This window comes from Toxotes jaculatrix, chromosome 1 (genome assembly GCF_017976425.1).
Source record: "Toxotes jaculatrix isolate fToxJac2 chromosome 1, fToxJac2.pri, whole genome shotgun sequence".
NCBI classification, from domain to species: Eukaryota; Metazoa; Chordata; class Actinopteri; family Toxotidae; genus Toxotes; species Toxotes jaculatrix.
The window spans coordinates 12,735,670-12,757,559 of NC_054394.1; the positions used below are offsets into that span (position 1 = coordinate 12,735,670).

General features: G+C 40.2%; 1 protein-coding gene across 2 annotated transcripts in view; it reads right to left on the bottom strand.

Moving 5' to 3' along the window:
- Positions 1-3,023: 3,023 nt before the first annotated feature.
- The window catches only part of LOC121183725 (MAM domain-containing glycosylphosphatidylinositol anchor protein 1), a 156,838-nt gene continuing 137,971 nt past the window's right edge, over positions 3,024-21,890 (bottom strand). Inside the window, exons 16-18 of one of the 2 annotated variants that reach the window (XM_041040931.1) lie at positions 19,831-19,961; positions 8,826-8,934; positions 3,024-3,773 (exon numbers count right to left, since the gene is read on the bottom strand). In XM_041040931.1, the coding sequence (XP_040896865.1) occupies positions 3,688-3,773; positions 8,826-8,934; positions 19,831-19,961 (326 nt within the window). In that variant the 3' untranslated portion in view covers positions 3,024-3,687. Of the gene's footprint in view, positions 3,774-8,816; positions 8,935-19,830; positions 19,962-21,890 lie in introns of both variants that reach the window. The other variant, XM_041040922.1, reaches the window with a different exon arrangement.

A 21,890-nucleotide genomic window follows, 5' to 3' on the forward strand; every position in this document is an offset into this window, starting at 1 on the left:
TTGTCACCTAGGACAGATATTTTTATCACTGATCAGAGTTTCTTTTTAAATTTTCATGTTTAACTTTTCATTTTATTAACAGATGTTATTTTTGAAACAAATGACGCACATGGTTCTTTTATTTTCTACTGAAATAATGAATGTCACTTGAATTATAAGTGAAGCTTTTCAGCAAGTGGTTTTATTATGGAAGATATATGCCAGTGTCACTTTAGGTCTGCTCTGGGTACGACATGACTAAATGACGTGTCGCTACAGGTGTGTTTACGCTCTAAATATTGTGAAATGGCAATAACTAAATGATTATTAAAATGGTTTATGTAAAAAAGTTGCCAAGTAAACACATGCTGTTGAAAACAATGTAAATGGAGTAGATGGATACAGTTACAGTTACTTTCCAACGCTGCCATTTTGCCATGTCACATATTTTAATACTCATCGGCAAAAATTATGCTTGTTGCTTTATCAGTCAACACAATGATAATGATAATAGAAAAGCTGAGCAATGGGTTGGAGTCATTGTATTTGCACATGTGTATGATATGCTTTGATATTCTGTTCTTATGTAGTATGGTGTATTCCACTTTAAACTTCTTTTGTAAATATTCATAAAAAGCCAAAACACAACCACAGCGTGTGTGTGTGTGTGTCAGCTTTGGAAATAAAACTAAAGTTATAGGCAACACTTCTTGAGATCTCCTCACTGTTGTGTCTGTTGATTTGCAGCTGTCACATGTCCAAATGCAATGATAACAATGGTTTTGTCCCTGTTACTTCAGTCATTAAAAAATGAGGCAACGTGAGGAATGATTTGACAGTTAGCACGATGAAATGCCATGCACATCAATGCTTTATGATATTTCTAAATGTATTTATTATAGTTAACATACTGAGTTACAGTGTGCTGCTATAGTGCTGGATAATGTTATGATACTGTACAACTTATGCTCTTATACATACCACATATAGCTAAATTCCCTCAGCCATATAAGCAGGTGGAATTGGAGGCAAATTCATGCCTAGAAGCAAACACTTTTTGCTATGTTGTGTTTTGGGAAAATGACAGGGGCATTTTAAACAGATTATAAAAGAGCTGAAAATATGCTAAGCTTAGCCTTAGAGCACTGTATACGATGACAGAATCAAGATACATTTATAGGAAAGCATGTCACTCAGATTCTCTCCTAAAACAGTTTGTATCCGTCAGATACAACCTGCTGTCAGGTGCCCTCATCCGACTAAAATAAACGACAGAGAGATAAGATAATATATGGAAAACATTTTGTTTAACATATATTATCATAACATTATCTGTAATTTGCTTACAGTTGGCTTCAAAGGAGTTCCCTTGTCCTTACAATACACTACTGTCTGTGGCTTTTCATAGATTTGTCCAACAAGCCTCACACACCTCTGTGGGAACTGAAATCAGGCAATGATACAGTTTGATGTTCTACACATACATTAACCATCAGTTCCAGCTTAACATGGAAATGACCTCCCACACCAGCCTGGGCAAGTCAAATAGGCACATCATTTCTGTATGTTACGTACTATTTATAACTGAACAATTATTATTACAATTTGTACCGACCACAACAAAGAAAACAAAAACAAACAAAAACATGACACAGACAAAAGTACATGAGGTGCTGAAAAGACTGATTCACATGTAATGCACATGGTAATGATCAGCATACACAACCATATCAGTTTACAGGAGAGGTGTGACCGGTGAACGTGGAGTTACGTTGAGATAAGTTGAAGCATGATAATGCAGACAAATGATCCCCTGAATGATTTAAATGGCTACAGCTGATATTTTGTGAACTGCATGAATGGCAAGCACACTGCTAATCATAAATCAGAACCGATAAATGATGAGAGAATTACCCAGTATGGTGTATTCTGGTCTTAAATGCAATCATAAACTATTGTGTATAGATCTATAGATATGAGTATTGCTTAACTTTAACAATCATATCTATATGATTATGAAAACTGTTTACACTACAGACATTCAGCGTTAATTAAACAATGACAGATAATATGATATATAATCCACACTGCACCCTGACCAGACACTGACAGTCTTTTCCATCAGTCACTTAGAAGTGAATGGGAAATTCAGACATGACATTCAATAACCTGTGGAGAAAGAAGTGCTCTCTGAACTTCAGCCTTTTCTCTGCCTCCCATACCACACCACTTTTTTTTTTTCCCCCTACTCATTAGATATGTCCGGCCATTCTGTTGTGGTCGATCACTCCAGACATGTCCAGTGACTGGAAGATTATGAGAACGGAGCAGAAATAGGAAAAATGCATCTGCCATCGGTGGTTTTCCTTCTGTGTCGCTCACAGATGAGACATGTATTTGTGGCAGAGGGTGAGCTGAGGCCCAGGCGCTAATATCAGCGAGGAAAACTGTGAGTGTGTGTTGTGTGTGTGTATGTGTGTTCAGTGCTGTACTGTTTGTACGAAGAAAAGCTGAGGTTTCGATCCCGGTTGCTTGGGTCATCCTTGCATTTCCCTCCACGTGCTCAATTCAGGTTCTGGATCACAAATCATCTTCTCTTCCTCTCATAAATATTAATATAATACTTTATTACCCATCGCCTTTGACCCTTATACCCATAAACAAAACAAAACAAACAAAAGAAAAGCAAAATATCAAAAACATTGAGTAGGTCTGACAAATTGCAACATCACATAATAAGTAGAATAAAACCCAAAGGAACAGCAGAGGTTGTATAAACGTTGTGCTTCTTTAATTTCACTTTGTAAAGTCCTCCACTGTCCTAGTTGTGTTTTAGTTTAAATTTTGTTATATTTAATATATATATAGATAAATGTACACGTATAATCCGCACTGAGGTTCGTCTCTTGTGGCAAGCAGAGGCCGAGCAGAGAGGCTACCAAGAGCACCCTTCTTTTTTCCTCTGTTTCTGGTTTGTCCTTTCCTCACCATTCATTTGTTTTTTCATTCATTCATAAGTTTTTTTTTCTCCATCTGTCTCTGTCATTCAGTAGGTCCCACGGTCCCAAAGGTTGGGATGGAAGGGAGACAGTTTCCGTGAAAAAAAAAAAAAAAAAGGATTTTCCCCACTTTTTATCTCTCTTTCACTTTCTTCCTGGAATCCACGTTCCCTTGTTTTATTCCCTCAGGTCCTTTGTCATCTTTGGTAGAGTGTCCGACACTTTGGTGTGTCTCGGGAATCGGGTGGAGGGGCCGTCAGGGATTGCGGTTCGAGGGAATGGGGATACATGAGAGGGTGCGTGTATGGACAAAGAGGGTTGACGAAGGAGAGGAAAAGGTGACAAAGTGACACGCTGACATGGATAACGTGAATCTAATCAGATCAATAGAGTTGAAGATCATTAAGTATGTTCATCTTAAATACGGTATGAGCGTCAGTTGGTTATACTGAGTGTTGAGGAGAGGGGATGTTCAAAGAAAGCAGAGGAAGAGAAACTAGACAAAGACTTTGTGTTACCATTTATCTAAGCAAGAAGGCTAAAAAGTGATGCATGAAGGATCAAAAGACAACAAGTGAAAAGGACAGACAGGTGAGGAGACAGGTAAGTAGAGGAAAGGACAGGGTGAAGGGTAGAGAGAGAAGTAAGAGTGTAAGTTAGGGCAGTGTCTGTCAGCGCAGACAGGCGGTGGTGATGTAGGAAGTGCTCATCATCTGTAGAGCAGCGACAGGAAGCAGGAGAGGCCAAAGGTCAGCCAGCTGGCCAGTGGGAGTGAGTGTGATCCACCGATCAGAACTATGGAAACAAAACAGCAAACCGTTGTTTCATTATTTTATACATGAAAATAATATATAGATCTTTTGGCCAGCATGTGATATTTATTACATGCTTTGACTCACGATATTAAGTATTAAAGCAAAACCCCAAAAGGCACCAGCCTTGTGATTATAACACATGAAGATGGATGTTTTTTTAAATACATGCCAACACCAAGAGGCATGCTGAGCAATCATGAGGGCTTTTTACATTCTAGCATTAGTTTTTATTCATTCTGTTCATTCCTCTAGAAGTAATGTGAAATTTTGTTTTACCACTGGCCATCACAATACATTTTATCTTCTTTTTCCACTGAAATACAATGTTTATAAAATCAGATAAAAGGTCTAAATTGTGATTTTTATTCCTTTGTGCCATTTTAAATATAATTTCTTCCTTTGTCCCTTGTAAGCATTATTTTATAAAGAACAGGCGAACCTTGACATTACATTAACCACAGACTAAGTAGATAACTGTGCCTGTATAAATTCATTTCTTTGGCCTAAAGCTGTCTTTAAGCCTGAGGCTGAGTGCAGAGGCATGTGCAGGGGGAAAAAAAAGCCCTGGTGTGGGAGAAGAGTTTAGAGGTTTCTTATGCATAACATCATTTGAACAATACCAAACCATGTTACCAGCGTTGAAAACAGGAGGAAGGTTGTAGAACACACATGGAGTGTCACATGGAGAAAAGAGAGAGACTGTCACAGAGGACAGAAGGGGCTGAGTGGAGAAGGAACGGTGGGGAGAGAGAGACGTCACCAGGAATGAGGGGATGGATGAGTAAAGATTAGAGTAAACATACATCATCCACCTCTGAAATCCCACACATTATCATGACAGCTTTAAAATTATTATGAGGAAAAATAGGTTACAATCGTCATCATCAGCAAGATGTGATGATTTTTTTTTCTGTAAGTTGTTATTGTTTTTGCACAGTTAGAAGACACAACGCACACATACTTTATGTGGTGTCATCTAATTGTTCAAAACAACAGTTGCATGTATAAGTTTCTTTAAGGTCCATTTTATTTTCTTTTATGTTAAAATCTCAGTCCCACGTGGAAGCAGAGTGTGAAAACACCCTCATTCTCTTCTTTTACATGCATAAAACATGCCCTTTTTTTGTTACATACTGCATTATACAAATGCAGCATCAAATTACAGCTCAAACACAGAGTTTCATAAATGAAAAGTAGGTTTTGTATTAAAGAGATCAATATGATTTCATATCAAGGGTCCATCCTCCTGGCAGAAAATCAATATTAAAACTTTGATCTGTTTGTTCTCACACACACATTGACACACACCCACATTCCTATAGTGTGCAGGAACAGACTGAAGTGGAATATGGTGTTTTACCTCTCTCTGTCTTTCTGTCTGTCTGTCTGTCTCTCTCTCTCTCTCTCTGTATATTTCCATTGACCCATCCTACTCCTGCTCTCTCTCTCTTACTCATTCTTTCAATCACTACACTGTTGGAGTATGGGTGTGTGATGCAGCTGGATCCATGTTTATCATTATACAGGCAGTACACAGGTTTGACTTGTTTAGCATCTGCATCTTTGTGCTGCACGTCTGATTGAACCAGTCAAAATTTCAGTCTGTTTAGATCAAAATAAAATATCAAAATTTCTCTAAAGTTTATGTCACAGTGTAGTCCAACATTTGAAATTGCTACCTAAACTGTCCATTGTAATGTCAGTGCTGAGCTACTTCCTGGCTTAGATTTGAGGTGTGTATTTGTAAATAATAATAATAATAATAATAATAATAATAAAACAGATTAAGCTATTTCCAACTTCGTTTTTGTTTTACTCCTTGATTGCTGCTTCACCTGTTTTGGACAGTTCTCAGAATATGAGGCAGGGGATCAAGGTGATAATATGTGAGCAATAAAGAGAAAAGAGAATTCAGTTGAAAGTAAAACAGTAAGAGACAAGCTCAGCCCCCCACCACCTCTTCTCTTTTCCTGCAAATACACACAAGTGAGCCAGGCAGAGCTCTGTGATTTATGCAGGTGGAATTGCACCAAACATGTCACAAGCAATCATCCTTCATTTGTGGAGAACTGCAGGATAACAGTGGGTGAACATAGTTAACCTGAAGTAAATGTGTGTGTGTGTGTGTGTGTGTGTGTGTGTGTGTGTGTGTGTGTGTGTGTGTGTGTGTGTGTGTGTGTGTGTGAATGCTTATACTACAGTTGTAAGAAGTGTGTGTTTGTGAGCTTATGTGCATCCCTGCATGTGTATACCTGCTTAGTATAGTATCCACTGAAGACACTTGCAGGTAGATGCACATGCATGTGTGTCAGCTACTATGTATGTGACATGGGTGTGTCACCTACTCTCCCTGACATCCTGACACCCACGTGAGATGTAGGGAACAGCAGCAAGCAGCTTTGTATCTGTGCATTCAAAAGCCCTGAATCTCACCAGGTTTGTCTGTTTTAACCTACCTCATCTACCTAAACTTTCACTGCCACTGTTTTATGGTGATAAACACCTATACTTGTATGAACATCGCCTTACCTAAGAACTTTATTTTGGACGCAGGTTTTGGATCAACCTGGTATAAAATGGCTTGCTTAACAAAATCCTCTGCATCTTGCTAAATCAGTTATAACTCAAGGTGTGTTATAACTGATTTAGCATTTTCCTGTAAGTCATATTCCTCATCCTCATTTTTCCTCACCAACTCCACAGTGGCAAAACTCTGGACTCAAGACAGATGCATTTGTGTTTCCACAGTGGCAATGACTCTTTAGTTGCCTGCCTGATAATTACCCATCTGTCTACACTGTATGTCTCTGCCTGCACAAAACCTGCAGGACACAAATGCACACACACACACACACACACACGCACACGCACACACACACACACACGCACGCACACACACACGCACACACACACACACACACTCAGAGAGCTCAAGAGCTTTCCTCTTCCTGTTTACACCTTCATCCATTATTCACTCCATCCGGCAGTGTCTTTACATGCACATATGTGTGAGATCGCACACATCCAAGAGCACACTCGCAAACACACTCACACATGGGCATCTCACATCTCTGGGGGTTTCAGAAGGTAAAAGCAGGTTGTAATGCACTTTGTCATTCTTGCTCTTTTGTGCTGTTTCCATGGCTCTGATGTTTTCTTTGTAGTAGGGCACAGCAGTAAAATATGAACAAAATCATATAGGTTCTCATCACATGTTGCTCCGTAAAAGCTAGTTTATTGTACTAAAATTCTGTTCATTTGTTGCATACCTGTCCTGAGGTCTGCTCTCTTTTTCCCCACTGAAAAGTGCTTTTTGGGAGTTTATCCTTATTTGAATTGAGGGTCTAAAGATAGAGGGTGTCATATGCTGCAAAGCCATTTGAGGCCAATTTGTAATTTGTAATGTTTGACATGAAAACAAAACAAACTGTTACAAACAAATTTCAAACATCTTTTTAATGGTAAGAATACTTTAATGTAAAACTGAGTCTTTTATGCAGGCAGAAATGCCAAAATAAGATGAAGTCTAATTAATTACCTTGACAACGGTTAAAGGATCAGCTGTGTATTCTACCCTCGTATTGTTATTTTAGTTACACAGTTTCAAAGTGTCCCTGTATCTCAACAGTGATGGCAGTGTGCAGTAAGATAACTGTGTCTACTAGCAATTGTGCATGTCTGTATACAGAGAGAATGCAATGAAGCCTATTATGAGAATTTATTGACATTTAGGTGCCTGTGTGTGTGTGTTGGCATGGATATCTTGGCTGGCAGCTCTCACTGTACCTAAACTGCTGGCAGGTTTTAGCCACATATTTTCTTTCTTCTTTTGGTTCTTGAGCCTGTTTCTGTCTCCACCTCTTCTTGTCTCCCTCTCTCTCTCTTTCTCACCCATACACCCACACACACCCACAAACACACATACTTCCTGCCACTATCTGTCTTTGACCTTTTCTCTGTGTCTGCCTCTTCTCCTCACCCCCACCCTCTATTTGTCTATTGGCTATTTGAGTCTCCCTCCATGTGCTTACATGGACATGCACTCATTCATTGAAACTCACTGTTTTGTCTTTCTGGTTCACCCTTAAGGCAAAGGAGGTCCTCACAAACAGTATTTAGGTGTAACAAATATAATAATCTGGTATTCTATTCATGGGCTGATAGCTTGGTTTGACTTGTCTAGCATGTTGGCAGGAGTGGTGTCAGTTTATGGAGTGAAAACAACTGTTGGATCCAGCTGTGTTTCTCTTTTTCTCACTGCACAGATAGTGCTGCCTTTCTTGTTCTCCTTCACTTACGCTCTTTCTACCTAAGTCCTTATCATCACATACTACCTCTGTGTCCTCTCTCTCTCTTTCTCTCTAGAGAATAAATAAGCTTTCAAGGAGACCAAGTGCAGAGGTATACAGATAGTAAAGGATGGACGGCTTACAGAGAACAGTAGGTAAGAGGGTAAGAGCAAAAGAGGATCTAATGAAGGTGGGTGTGGACGAGGCCGTGAGGTTGTAGTGTGGAAAGTTAGAGGATACAAAAGATAGAGGGGAATGTGAAGTAAATAAAATGACAGAGGCAGAGGAAGGGCCACAACTGATGATAAGGCTTCCAGTTTGCCTCCATGCCAATGGCCTGTGGTGTCCACTTGTCTGCCTACAGCCCCCACACTGACCTTTTCTTTCTGTGGTATATTTCCACACTTCCCAAATACTAAAAGAGACATTTAGTTCTTTTTCTCTTGTTCCTTTGAAATCCTGTCTTTACAGTAATTCCCTTCTCTGCTGCCCCTCAAATCAGCTCAGTTCTGTTTTATTCTGCTCCGTTTCAGCTCTTTAGCAAGTGCTTTAATTGCATGTCTGCTGAAAACAACAAAGCTATCAACACTTTTTAGACCTTTAAGAGTTATTTTGCCTTCCTTCTTTCAGTTTCTCTTGAGCGTGCCTGCACAGAGTGGTAGAAACTGTTCATCGCAGATGATTCCTGGTGTTTGTGTGTTGACATCTCTCCACTCAAAAAAAGTCTATCTTACCTGTCTTACCTGCGCTGGCTACAGTGTTCTCCTGTTTGCACTTCCCTATGGTGATGGACACATCATCAATGGCGATATCCCCCTCGAAACTCGGGCCTCGAATTCCTTCAAACACAATCTGTTCAGGGAAGGGACAAAAGACACGGAGAGATGGATCCTGGGTGAGTGTATCTGACAGTAAATATCAAAACGCAGCCACAACCCTGCTAGAACAAACGTTAGTGAGAACTTTGTCTGGATGAAATAAAAATTTAACAGTAAATAATAATAAAATTGCTGCATTCCCGATATGCTTACTTCTAAATAAAAGTAAATCTGATGATAAGAGTCTTTGATTTCAGATTGAATATAAAATCTCACATTGGTCAAATACATAAATTCACTGACACTGCAATTAAAAAACAAACAAACAAAAAACATGCTGACAGATTAAAACAGCACAGAAATGAAAATGCAAGTAGTAATGTCCTCAAATATTAAGGATTAGAAGCATCCCTGCATTCTTATCCCATAATAATTTGTTGGCCTACAACAACAAAACTAAACAGGAGACCCATCTGAAAACTTTCCAAGCGACTTGCCCATTTTAGCCACCAGCCATCTGGTTTTGACTGACAGCCTAATTACTGTGCTGTACCAAGGCACCAAAAGCCCATCGCACCCAGCTAATCAAAAAGCAAGCGTATTCTGTCTGGAATATGAGGAGGAAAAAAGCAAATAAACAAGAAAACTTTGTTGCTCCACAATAACAACAAAAGTAACTCTCACCATTGTAGCCGTTATTGGCTACAGAACTGCAGACATTGGTGCTTTATAACATTTAATTTTGAATATGACAGCTGTTTAATCGTGCTTTCGTGCTTGCTGTGTAATCATGTCTGAGATGATGAATTTTCAATCCTACAGTTAAAATGGCTTATTTGATCTGTTAAGTGGTTTGTGCACAAATGCACAAATCAATGTGAAGGCTCATGCATACATATATATTTTCTACTACATCTGCCAACTAGCCCTTGAGCAAGGCACTTAACACTGATGGTGATGGACAAACCAGCTGGATTCTGCCTGTATACCATTTCTTCGTACATCCAGGTTAACAAGAGAGCGAGCAAGTGCATACATGGAGGGGTAACAAATGTGCATGACTGGCCTGATTTTACAAACTCCATCTGTTAACACCAAATGTGTTGTGGTAGAGTATTAACAGAGTACAGAAAGTATTTAACCCAAGAAACAGGCAGAGCAGGGCTGCTGTAAATTTGTGTGTAAATATAGCAAGCCACAGCAAGGGTGGATTCAATTAACCCAGAGAAAAGCCCGATCCGACCCCACATATGGTCTAAGTAAATGAAAGGAGGAGAGTGGCGCTTGCTTAGAACAAGCACCACGGTAGCCATCTCTCACTGCTGAGGCATTTCATTACCTGTGTTTTAATCTGCTGGCGTTGTGCTGTTAGCTGCTAACAGCTGTGTCAGTTTGAAGTATCAAACAGAAATTCATGGGGCAGATACCAATAACCTATTTATTGCCATAGACAAGGAGCAACATGACTGTGTGCATGTGAAGTGATTTCTCCAGTTCACCTCAGCAGTGTAATCACGAGGAGCCAAGTTAAAGAGGAATAAAGAAAGTTGGTGGATGCTGATGATTCTGTAAATGTCCCCCTCACCTAGTTTGATCAACCTCCTGCTTGAGAATGGCTGAACATTTCTTACCCCGATTCGCTGAGCTTAAGTCAACTGATCTCTGCGCTGCCCTGTGTGTGAGCACACACAAACTTGCTCAAGTGTATGTACAGGTTGCCTAAACTGTGTTCCCTCCTGTTTCTCTCTCTGTGTCTCACTTTCTCCTCCTCTCCAATTCAGTTACATTCATAAAGGGGAGGGAAACACAAGAGCAGTACCACCTCCTTCCCACTTGCTTTCTAATTTAGTCCCAGAGCGAGAGATCTTCTTTGAATGAATAAATAAAAATAATCAGGAGAACCTTGAAGCTGATTGGGCCGTGTGGAGGGAGAAAGAAAAGAAATGCAGCAGCAGCAGCACAGGCTGAGTGGGTTTAGGTCGTCGGCTCATTTGTGCAAAGGTTTTCTTTTCGTTTTAATTTTTTAGGTCATTAGGCAGAGGATAGGTGTGAGGGAAACAGAGGCAATAGGTTAATTGGTCAAAAGGCCATTCTCATATATCATATATTTATAAATGCTATGATACTATTTCCTCACTGTGTGCCATGGTTACTATTTTGTTTATGTACCATCTTCTTTAAATTCTATTCTCTGTGTCAATTCGTGTCGCTAATAAAACCAAACCCAGCACACTCCAAGATCCCAATAGCCAGCAACAAATGTACATGCATACAAACACACCTACAGTGACACTGGAGCCAGGCATACCTGCCTCTCTAAAAATAGTTGAGAGAGGAAAGCCCACAGAAACACTGGCCTCGACACAAAAGTACACAAAACAATGACACAAATAACTGTCTCCTTTAAGCTACTTAATGACACAATCGCACTGACTTTAATCATTTCCTCAAAGATATCAAACAGAATGGCACAGCACAAAGCAATGCAATATCCTGCCATCTTGCTTTGATGTGTTTATTTTTCTGGAAAGGCTTAGGGAAACAGGCCTGTGCCCTTTCAGTTAATGCTCACTGCTGACAGATCAAGCCGAAGTGTGAGTCGCCCCTGCCAACAGCGCCTCACACTTAAACATCACTGCTGGGCACTGTGGTGAAGTGTATACACAAGTATATCTCAGAGTTTCTCAACCTTGGGAAGGTTGTTTAATATACAGTCACTAAACATTTATTAGGCATGATTTTGACTACTGATATTTGTCAGATATATTTTTATTTAAAACAAATAGTAGTTATGAAGAATTTATATTTAGTATTATATTTAATTATTATTATGTTATATTATATATTTACTTATTTCTGCATTAACAATCTGTGCACTTAAAAGCAGGTTACCAAAGAATGCTTTTGTAAAATTCTCCTGACAGCAGGCACAACTCTGTAAGTGGTGAGGTCATAAGATTGTGGGATGTAAAAATAGGGCCATGGGCCATTAAAGGCTACGGCTATATCTAATGTGCCTGATATTTAACTTTGACATTTACCAAACACATAAAAAACATCGTACTGTTTTGGAAAGTGGAATACAAAGTCTCTTTTTGTTCAAAACCACTTGTAAAATTCTCTCAATTCCCAGTTCTTGTCATAAGAGAGTGTGTGTGAGGGAGCCAAAGTGAGATAGACAGCTTGTGTGTGTGTGTGTATGAGCGTGTGTGTGAGATCAAAGGGTGTACAGTAAAGTGTCAGGTTGGAGTTGTGAATGCGTCGTTTTGTCAAGCCTTGTAACCTTTAATGTTCCCATTGATGTGCTGTCCACATACCAGAGGGGACACAGCAACGAGAGAGGGTAACAGAGAGAGAGAGAGAGAGAGAGAGAGAGAGAGAGAGAGACGTACAGAGACAGCTTTGAAATACAAGTGCAGAAGAGAGTCACTGCAGTGTGAGGCACACAAATGTGGGTTGGCCTGGTTTCCAACAAGCCCCCCAGGTACCAAACACTGCGAGGAACACAGATGGCCTCTGGGTAATCCACAGAGGAACGAGTGGGGACACAAATAATCTACTACAACATGCTATCTCTTTTTTTTCGCTGCTACATTGATTTTATGTGTACATGTAATTGCTGCTTTATAAGTCGGTCTTGATGAACAACCAGCATCAAGGCCCCCTCACTCTGATTATTTTAGATTTTAGACAGGAACGGGATTGGCAGACTTGAAGAAGAAGCCAGATGGTGGTTAGATGGAACGATAAAAACATTACGCCAGAGTAATCGCCACAGATACAGATTGACAATGTAATAGTGGAGACACTTTTCTGAATGTGAATGGGCAACTCAAACATAATGTTTCTTTCTCCCTGAAGATGCAATAAACCCAAATCAAGAGCAGAAAAGCTCATAAGGAGGCAGTTCACAATTCCTGAATTTACAGCTTGGATATACACTCACGTTAGTAATCACAGCCAGCGGGCAGTAAACAATTTAAATTCTAATGCTTCCTTATCGGTTGGCTCTACCCCTGTTTACAATAGAAGCCTTGTATTAATGCAAGCCACTGGCTACAGCTCTTGTTTTAGAGAGGCAGGAAGGGAAGCTGTTCTCAAAGACATCATTACTTTTGTTGGACGGTGCACAAAGAGAGGGGAAATGCTGAGAAGAGTGGCAGTACCTCAAAGGCCTTCAGTGTACGCAGTCAGAGAGCGCTGCACAGGACTAGAAAGTTTGTGTTCTCTGCGGACATGCTCTCAACATGAAGCAGAAATGAAACAAGCATCAATACGCAGTCACTCCTGCAGTCCGTGGAATTAAATAACATCTACTTCAAAAACTGATCCTCTGGGAATTCAACTGAAATGGAAAATCATACGAATGTTGTCTAAAGTTGAAATTTGCGACAATAGATAGTGGACACTACAAGGCTATCACTGTTTAAGTTTCTTGGGAATTTAGCTTGATGGTTTCCTCAACTGTATAGAAAAAGAATTAGCATTAACCAGAAAAGCCAGAGACACAGACACAGCCACTGCTGTACACAGCAATTAAAGCGGGTTTGCACATTACCCAGCTCTGGTACACAGGCCTTTGAGATGGGAAATTCATGTTAATGTTAGTACAATTTAAGATGAAGCCAACTTCCCAACTTCTATGAAAAAGATCAGAAGAGAGTGACAGTAGGGCAGAGACACATCGAGCATGTAGAGAGGATGAAACTTAAATGATGAAACTTAAAAGGGCACTCCAGTCATTTTACATGTTAAAGTCAATTAAGAAGTCAAAGAGAGAACTACTCAGGCGTGAAAACTGTAGTATAATGTCCTCTGTGGCTCTGGAGCAGCTTGGTTAAGTGTGACAAAAAATAACAATGGTGATGTCACCTGGGTTATGTTGACTTTGACACTAAGTATTTTCATCAGAAAGCGTACTGTACAAACTGCATCAATTTTGGCTTTTCTTCTCTGAATATGATAAATCCCCCAACTTTGAGGAAGTGCAATACTAAATCAGAGTATGCATTTTACTTAATGTTGCTGTAATATAATTCTATGTAATTATATGATTTAAATGTGTGTCGCACTGCAGCTGCAGGCTGGAGTCTCTATGAACACTGGCGAACTGTGATTATCCTGTGATAACGGTCCCATATGAATGGGTTCAAATGCGGGTTGAACATGAGTTCAGCCGACCAACCCTACATGCACCTCTTCTGTTTCAAAGAGCCATAAATAATTAATTTTGACAAAACACTCTGACTCTACTGTCTCAGAATTCGTGTCATTAATCATGCACACTGGATGCTGTTTGGACACTGAATAGGTTGGACACTGTTTGGATCCTCTTTAGCTGCCAAAGGCTGCTAGTCTTTGCATAATGTACTTGTGGAAACACAACAACCCAATCCTTGCCCTTCCAGGAGCCAAAACACAACCCTTGATCGTCTTTAACAGTCATCTGCTCCGTCATACACATCACTACCAAGAGAGTTAGATGTAACGAGCCATAGAAATCTGCAAAATAAACTTAATTGAGCCATTCTTTACAGTTCCATCTTCTTCATTCCAACAAAAGAAGCTAAACAGCAGAACACAACAACAGCAATTGTGTGAGGTAATTGTCAACGGCAGACAGCTCAATCATTATTATTGATTGTAAGGAAACCAGCAGTCCCCAGAGTCAGAGAGAGATAGAGAAGGAGAAGGAGAGACAGAAGAGAATGGCGGAAAGACAGGGCAGCTGGAGGAACAAAAACAACACAGGGTGGTGGTGGGAGAGGCAGCAATAGGAGCTGAAAGAAAGTAGGAGAAAACTTGAGAGAGAGACAGACAGGTATGGCGTAGAGAAAGAAATGGGGTTCATCCCTCGTATTTTATTTCACCAGGCCACTGGGGAGCTCGATACATAACAGAGAGTAGTAAGAAGGGAGGAAAAGTGAGAAAAGGAGAGTGAGAGAGTAACAAAGTATGTTTATCAGCTTGCCTCCTCTGGCTGGTGCTGGGATCAAGGCTGCATGCTCTCTACATTATTTAACAACTCTATTTGTTACATGGAAGTGGTTTGTGTGGTGGGGAAGAGTGTGTGTGCGTGCGTTAAACACAAAGCGCAAACTGAAGAACTGAAATATCAGAGTTATTGTAAAGGTTATAAAACATTTCATTGATTGGCAGCACAAAAAATATTTATATAAATCAGGGGTTCTGGGTGATATCAGTCTGTTTGCTTAAGCTCTCAAAAAGTGGATACAAACAAGATTATTTTTACGTATTTTCTGTTATTAGATCATACAGGTTACAGGAGGTGGTTGAGGTTTAAGGGTGTGTAGGTTGATAGAAAAAGAGGAAGAGGGTGCAACCATTGGTGGTTTTAAACTTTGTGCCATTATTTCAAGACAACACAGACTGTCCCTCCTACCAGACTACAGCAGCAGATTTCACGAATTAGCACGTGTTCACTCGGAGACAGAACTTGTGATGACCTTCACACTATTGTTCCTCAGTGGAATATGACCGAGAACCACTACGCTATTTGATAAGTTCGACAAATTTCCAGGTGATACGTGATCAAGGACACACACACACACACACACAAAAATAAATGCAATGAACTGGACAAACATATCCATTAACAAATGTGAGAGAGAAAGACAAGCATACTGTGCAAAGCCACACTAATAGCCCTAATCCATGTGATGGAGTGGACAAACAGTAAAGTACATGCATGCACACATGAGAAAGACCACACAAGGAAGAGAAAGACAAGAGAAAATTTGTCATATACGAGGCAACCTTCAGTTGCCAAGGAGACAACCCCTCTCTCTCGCATGCGTCCTTCCTCATTCATCCATCCTGCCTCACCTACCTTTGCCTGAGTCACGATACAAACGGGGGGATGAATATTTAAGATGCATTAAGTGCTTTATTGATGACACAAATACGCACTCACATCTTGCTCTCTCTTGTTCACATCCCCTGCTTTGCTCACAAACAGTGGTTCTGACTGTTGGCTTCTTTTTGACTGGTTAATTCCTATTCATTACCAGCAAGGTTATGGTGTCTGGACCAATTAGGCTGGCTGCTTTAACACTACATACACTCAGAGTGGCAAGGAAAAGGCTCTTCTTTGTGGCTTCCTCTCCTGTCACAGCATGCATATACATTGTTTGTTGTGTGTGAGCGGTGTCTCTGCTTATATTTTCATTTGTGTCAGTTGTGTTTACATACGTTTCTGTGCTGTGCTGAGCTGAGCGGCCACGTTCCATTTCTGTTTCTAGCTCTGAGAGATGATACCTTCAGACGTTTGATGGTTTAATCTACATTCCTCCTGTTTGGGCCCCTAACCTGCATTTTACGTTTTCACTGACCCTAACTCTCAGTTGTGATCCATTGCCCTGTCTCCCATCCCACAAAACACATAAACAATTCAGGCTGCCTTGGAGTGGGGATATATACTTGATATACACTAAAGTGATATTTTGACGGGACAAAATTCTACCTGATTAAATCCTGTTATGTGTCTTGATTTGATTAAAATGGGAACGTAAAAACCTTTCTCAACTGAACACACACAGTATGTCAAGAGTATAATGTTTTTTGGCACATACCCTAATGGCTAATGGGGCAGAAAATCTGAAAAAATATTCTGGGATAAGTGGGTTGCCTATTGCTAAAACAAGTGAAAGAAGTATAATTTTAAGTGAAATGACCCGGACTTGATGTTGCTATCTGTCTGAACATGGGAATGTGCCCTAAGAAAAAGACGACACATGACAGACATGTGCACAGGGAGTACTGAACAAATGAGGATGGGATGGAAAGTGTGACTGGCTAAGAGATGACACCAAGGTACGTGTAGAAGAACAAATGGGTCCTGTGCTGTATACTATATAGATTTGTGCAAGTACGATGAAGTCTTTACTGTGAAGATCACAGAGGAGCTCTAAAACATACAGTATGCCCACTGTTTCAGACTTAATTTTCTCTTTAATGGTAAAAGAAACATGGTGTTGCAGAGGAATAGTTAATGAAGAGCAAATGCAGCCCCCAGCTAAGGCCTTCAGCCCACATTCATCATGGATTCAATTTCCCCCATGCACGTACAGAGAGTATCTGGAATCATTACAACACAACTAGCAGGCATCCCCTGCTCATAAATAAGCCTGTTAATTGACCTGTCATAGCTAATTGCTGCAGGGGCTAGGAGACTGCCATGTGTGTGCGTGTTTAAAAAAGAGTTTGTCTGTATGTGAGCATGTGTCTGTACCTAACACAGTGTTTATGGATGTGATTTTGTTTGTGAGTAAAGGTAACACAGATAGATACATGGACAGGTAAAGTGTGTGGGGGTGAGTGTGTAAACAGCTGGACAGTTGACTCTCTTTCCTGACTGTTGATTTTAGAGGCAGTAGTCATTAGCCTTGAGACAGGAGGGTGTGAAGTGAACCAGGGCAAAAATCGACCCAACTGGTCTGCCTGTGCCAGCGCTGGGCAAAAGAGAATAAGATGAGGAGAGAAAGGAGAAAAAAAAAAAAACAGAAAGAGACTGAGAAACACACAGGAGGTTTGAGGCATGCAAAACAAAACCATCATCTTTTTTGCGCTCTCCCTCTACTGGGTTTTAAGCTTACCGAGGTAGACACAAAAGCACACACACACTCGCAAATAGACACACATAGTGAGTGAGAAAGGCTGGGAAAATGAGCGAGTGAGAGGAAGCATCATGTCCAGTCAGAAAGGAGGACTGAGTCATCGAGTTTACTCGGCCATATCCCAGCAGGGAAGAGCTAACTGCAGGCGTAGCTGCCAAAGAGCCGATGGGACCTCAATGATGTGTCAACAGACAGTGCTCAAACACAGGCACTTACTCTTGTTATGTCTCCCGGACCATTCTCTTCCACTATTGATCGAATGTGTACGGTAAACCTAAACTTTAAACTTCTGGTGAACTTAAACAAGAGAAAATTATTGAACAGCTGAGACTGGGGAAGGTTGTACCTTCTTGAGCTTAATTTGAGCAGAGTCATGGTTTTAAATATGAGAACTAGTTCACAGTCATTGATAGTTTTAAAGGAAGAGACATTACTAAGTAAATGTCCTTATAAAAGCAAATCACATAGACAGTTGTTTCTGTAGTTATCCAATCATATACATTTTTTTTTTTTTTACAATAAATAGGGTCCCACCATGCTCTTGTTTATATAGACTGTATTCAAAGAAACATTTAGTTCAAACTGATGAATTTCATACATGAAAATAACCTCTGGTAAACAAGCACACACTCCTTAACAACCTCCTATGTGCACTGATCCCGCTCTCACTCTCCTGATACTGATTCTGACACTAACTTTTTCAGTGTCTCATGTGAAGCTGTAACAACACATCATTTATGAGCTACAAATGGATATATTTACAAGCCATTATTTTATTTTTTATTTAAATGGTTCTGGAAACTGACTGAGAAACAGTATCCAGGGTAGATTAGTGATATTTGACACCCAATCTGTGTCCATCGATACTGGTCCAGCATATCGAGTCAGTGCATACCTAACTTCCCATGTTCCTTTATTTATTTATTTATTATTCATTCAGAGGTCATGGCAGTGCGTAGACACATCTTTCAAACTTGTGTGAAACCTTGTTCTCCACCCTGAGATCAGCACATTCTTGATGAAGTGAATAATCCTCTGGTTACTGTGTGGACAGGCTTGGTGCTGACATTCAGCAGAAAATGAGCTGAATGTTCACTCAAAGGCTCCTCATTTATCAATAACTCCCCTCAGTGCTAAAAGTGTCAAAATGCTGTACCCACATTTATTTAATAAATGAAAAATGCACCCTGGTCTCTCATATATAAGCTTGGGGTTAATTCATATTTATCATATTTTTCATTGCCTTCATTAGTACTGCTTTTCACACAAATTTATGTGGCCTGATAAATAATTATGTGATCCTACGTTGATTCCAGTGGGCAAACTCTCTCACAGTTCACATTCTGACACCGTGGCCCAGGTGTTGGCAGGGCCAACTAACAGGGCAGGTGCTCGCCAACAGAGCGCTTGGGTTTTTCTCTAACCTTGGTGCCTCCCTGCTGCTAAAAACTGTTTTTTTTTTTTTTTTCAAATACCTGTTGATATTTTGTCTTCACCAATTTTTTGGATATGTCTTGACTCTAACTTTACCGTGTGTGAGGTGACAAAAATTCTGGGAGCACAAATTTAAATTCATTGACTTTCTCTGGTTCTACAGAGCTTTAAAAACTACTGTGGAGAATTTCTTGTGAAAAATTCATTAGATTTCAAGCAGAGTTTCAATCCCAGTTCTTTGTGGAATTCCCTTGATTCCTAACAGCCACAAGAGTATAAAACATCCCCTGTTCTATCCGGGCTGCAGTAGAGGCCTTCCTCTTGGGGAAAGACACAGTGGAGAGAAAATGGCTGCAGTACAGGGAATGTCTAAGAGATGACAGGAAAAAAAGGAATACAGTGAACAAAAAAGCATAAAAGTCTTTTTTTCTTTTCTTTTAGAGCAAGACCTGACAATGGTGTCGGCACATGGTGGAAATTAACCCTCAAGAAGCAAGCCCTGGAGGCAATTCAGAGGTAGAGTTTGTTGAATCAAGCAAACTGTAAAGAGCACTCCACATCTTTGGCTCTCAACAGATGATCGGGTCATACCTTTAGTTCAAGTTATGAATGCAACACATATCAGTTGATTAGAGTAAGGCTGCAGGATCAGGGGAAGCGCTGCTACTGTTTCTAAGAAACACAAGCCCTTAGGTTGTATCCTCTTGTCTGTTGTTGATTTGTTTTTCTATAAAGACAAACCTTCGACTAAAACATTATGCTGCTGGTTTAAGTGTACAAGTTGTGCATTTTCTTCACTGCTACATTGTTGTTTTTGTAATTGTCTGCATTGGGAAGAAAATTAATCACCAAGCGCTTACCTGGAAGGGTCCACTGGGGCTGATGTCAAAGAAAGCTTTGTTCCAGTCCGGGCCTTGATGACCAGACTTCGTCCATACCACCGAGTCCACAGAGGCAATGCTCCTCACTCTCAGAAGCACATTGAGAGTTCCTGTGAAAAGTATGCACACATACATTCCCACAGGCACACACCCGCACACGCATCCGCACACATACAGATTATTAGAAACTGTCAGCGAGGGAAGACTGAATACTGACTAATGGCAAGCAGGGAGCAGAGCTTATCATTATTATTGAAATCTAAATGTGAAACATTTTAAACATAATAACTCACACACAATGACTTTTCCACCAACAGTCAGAAGGAAGAACACATTGAAAGACTGAATAAATACAGCAGAGGCACTATTTATTCATTACACACCGTGAACAATAGACTAGTTGAGATGCCTCTGTCCTTACTGTAATGGGTTAAAACTATCATAATGTGTACCTACCCATTTACCAATACCACAGTAAGGTACTTGACGACCTAATGACAGCTCCACTGTATTTATAAAAAATGCAGTTCTTTATTTACATTCACAAGAGAGACAGAAAGTAGTTGACGGAAACCATCACTAAATACCCAAATATCTAACTGGTGTCTACTTGTCATTGGTGAATACTTTATAGGGAGGATTTTGTCATCAAAAAAAAAAATTTGAGATCAAACTAAATGACAGGACATACTGTTTGAGTGCCAGAATTTTTCTGTACCCAAATTACCTCTATTTCTACAGGTAAAAAGATGGCTGTGTTATGGGATCACCTACTTTACTGTATAGAGGAAGTGGAAACAACTGCATCACATACTGTGTATGTAGGGTGAAGCTGAGGTCAGAGCCTGTATGTGGGTGACATTTGGGTGAAGATTAAATATGTGAATCCCCTTGGATGAGCGGCAATAAGGAAGGAAGAGAGAAAGTCACACAGAAGTAGCAGAGGAAGGCAGCTGTAGAGGTTGTTGGAAAAGAGCAACTGAGAGAAAGATTTGTTGATTAATTGACCTTTGCTAATTGACTTTGTTTCCTTTAATACACAGGGTACACACACTGCCACATAATGTTTGATTTAAACTCTGAAAACATTTGTAACTACTGAGGAAACGTAACATAAAAATCAGTTGTCCTGGACACTGAAAAACAAGCTAAAGAAAATGACACCACTCGGGCCATGGAGAAGCGTTGCAGATAATATCCCTCTCCTTCCCTCCCTCTGTCTCTCTCTCAGGTCTCTAAGGTGTGAGAGAATCATTCATCTTCTTAACGATCCCCAGCCAGCTCCTAATTGGAACATTAACCAACCACCAGTCTCTTAAACAAATACGCAGGCAGGGGTCGTGGTATCCCTGTGTTGTACGTATACTATGTATATGTGTCTGTGCGCGCAGTATGAGCTGGCATGTAGATTTATGCTTGCGTATGAGCACAAATGTTTATCATTCTGTTGCATGTATCTGTCTGTACCTTTGATTGAGCTAATGTTACTCACACCTTGAAGCAGCAGCCTGGCAGTAACTTACTTACTCTGTCACATGAGACGTGTGACTAGGGCAAGTGGTGGAAATGGGGAGAAATGGGAAGGTTAGGTGAGATGTTTTCAGTTTCTGTGTGTGATGCAGAGAAAAAGGAGCAGTGGAAAGAAAACTGTCAAGCCAGCTATCACCGTGAGCTCTGACAATAAACAACACTAAATCAGCCTCTGAACATCTAGAAATTCTCAAATATAAGATTTGACATTCTAAGTTTCTAATGTATGTGCACATTAATCAATCATGACTGAAGTTTAATGTATCAACTCATAGATGTGCTGGGATCTAAATGTGTCAGATCTGTCAAAACAGATGGATTTCAGGCTACTCTTAGTTGGGGTACCTTTCTAGCTGAGTGTGAGATTAGAAGATTGATACCATAAATGTCAGTTCAATATGAAGCTGGAGCCAACTGCCAGTTAGCTTAGCATAAAGACTGCAGGCAGTCATGTCTACCCTGGCCCTGAGAGCTACATCACATATTTATTTGAATTGGTAAGCATGTAA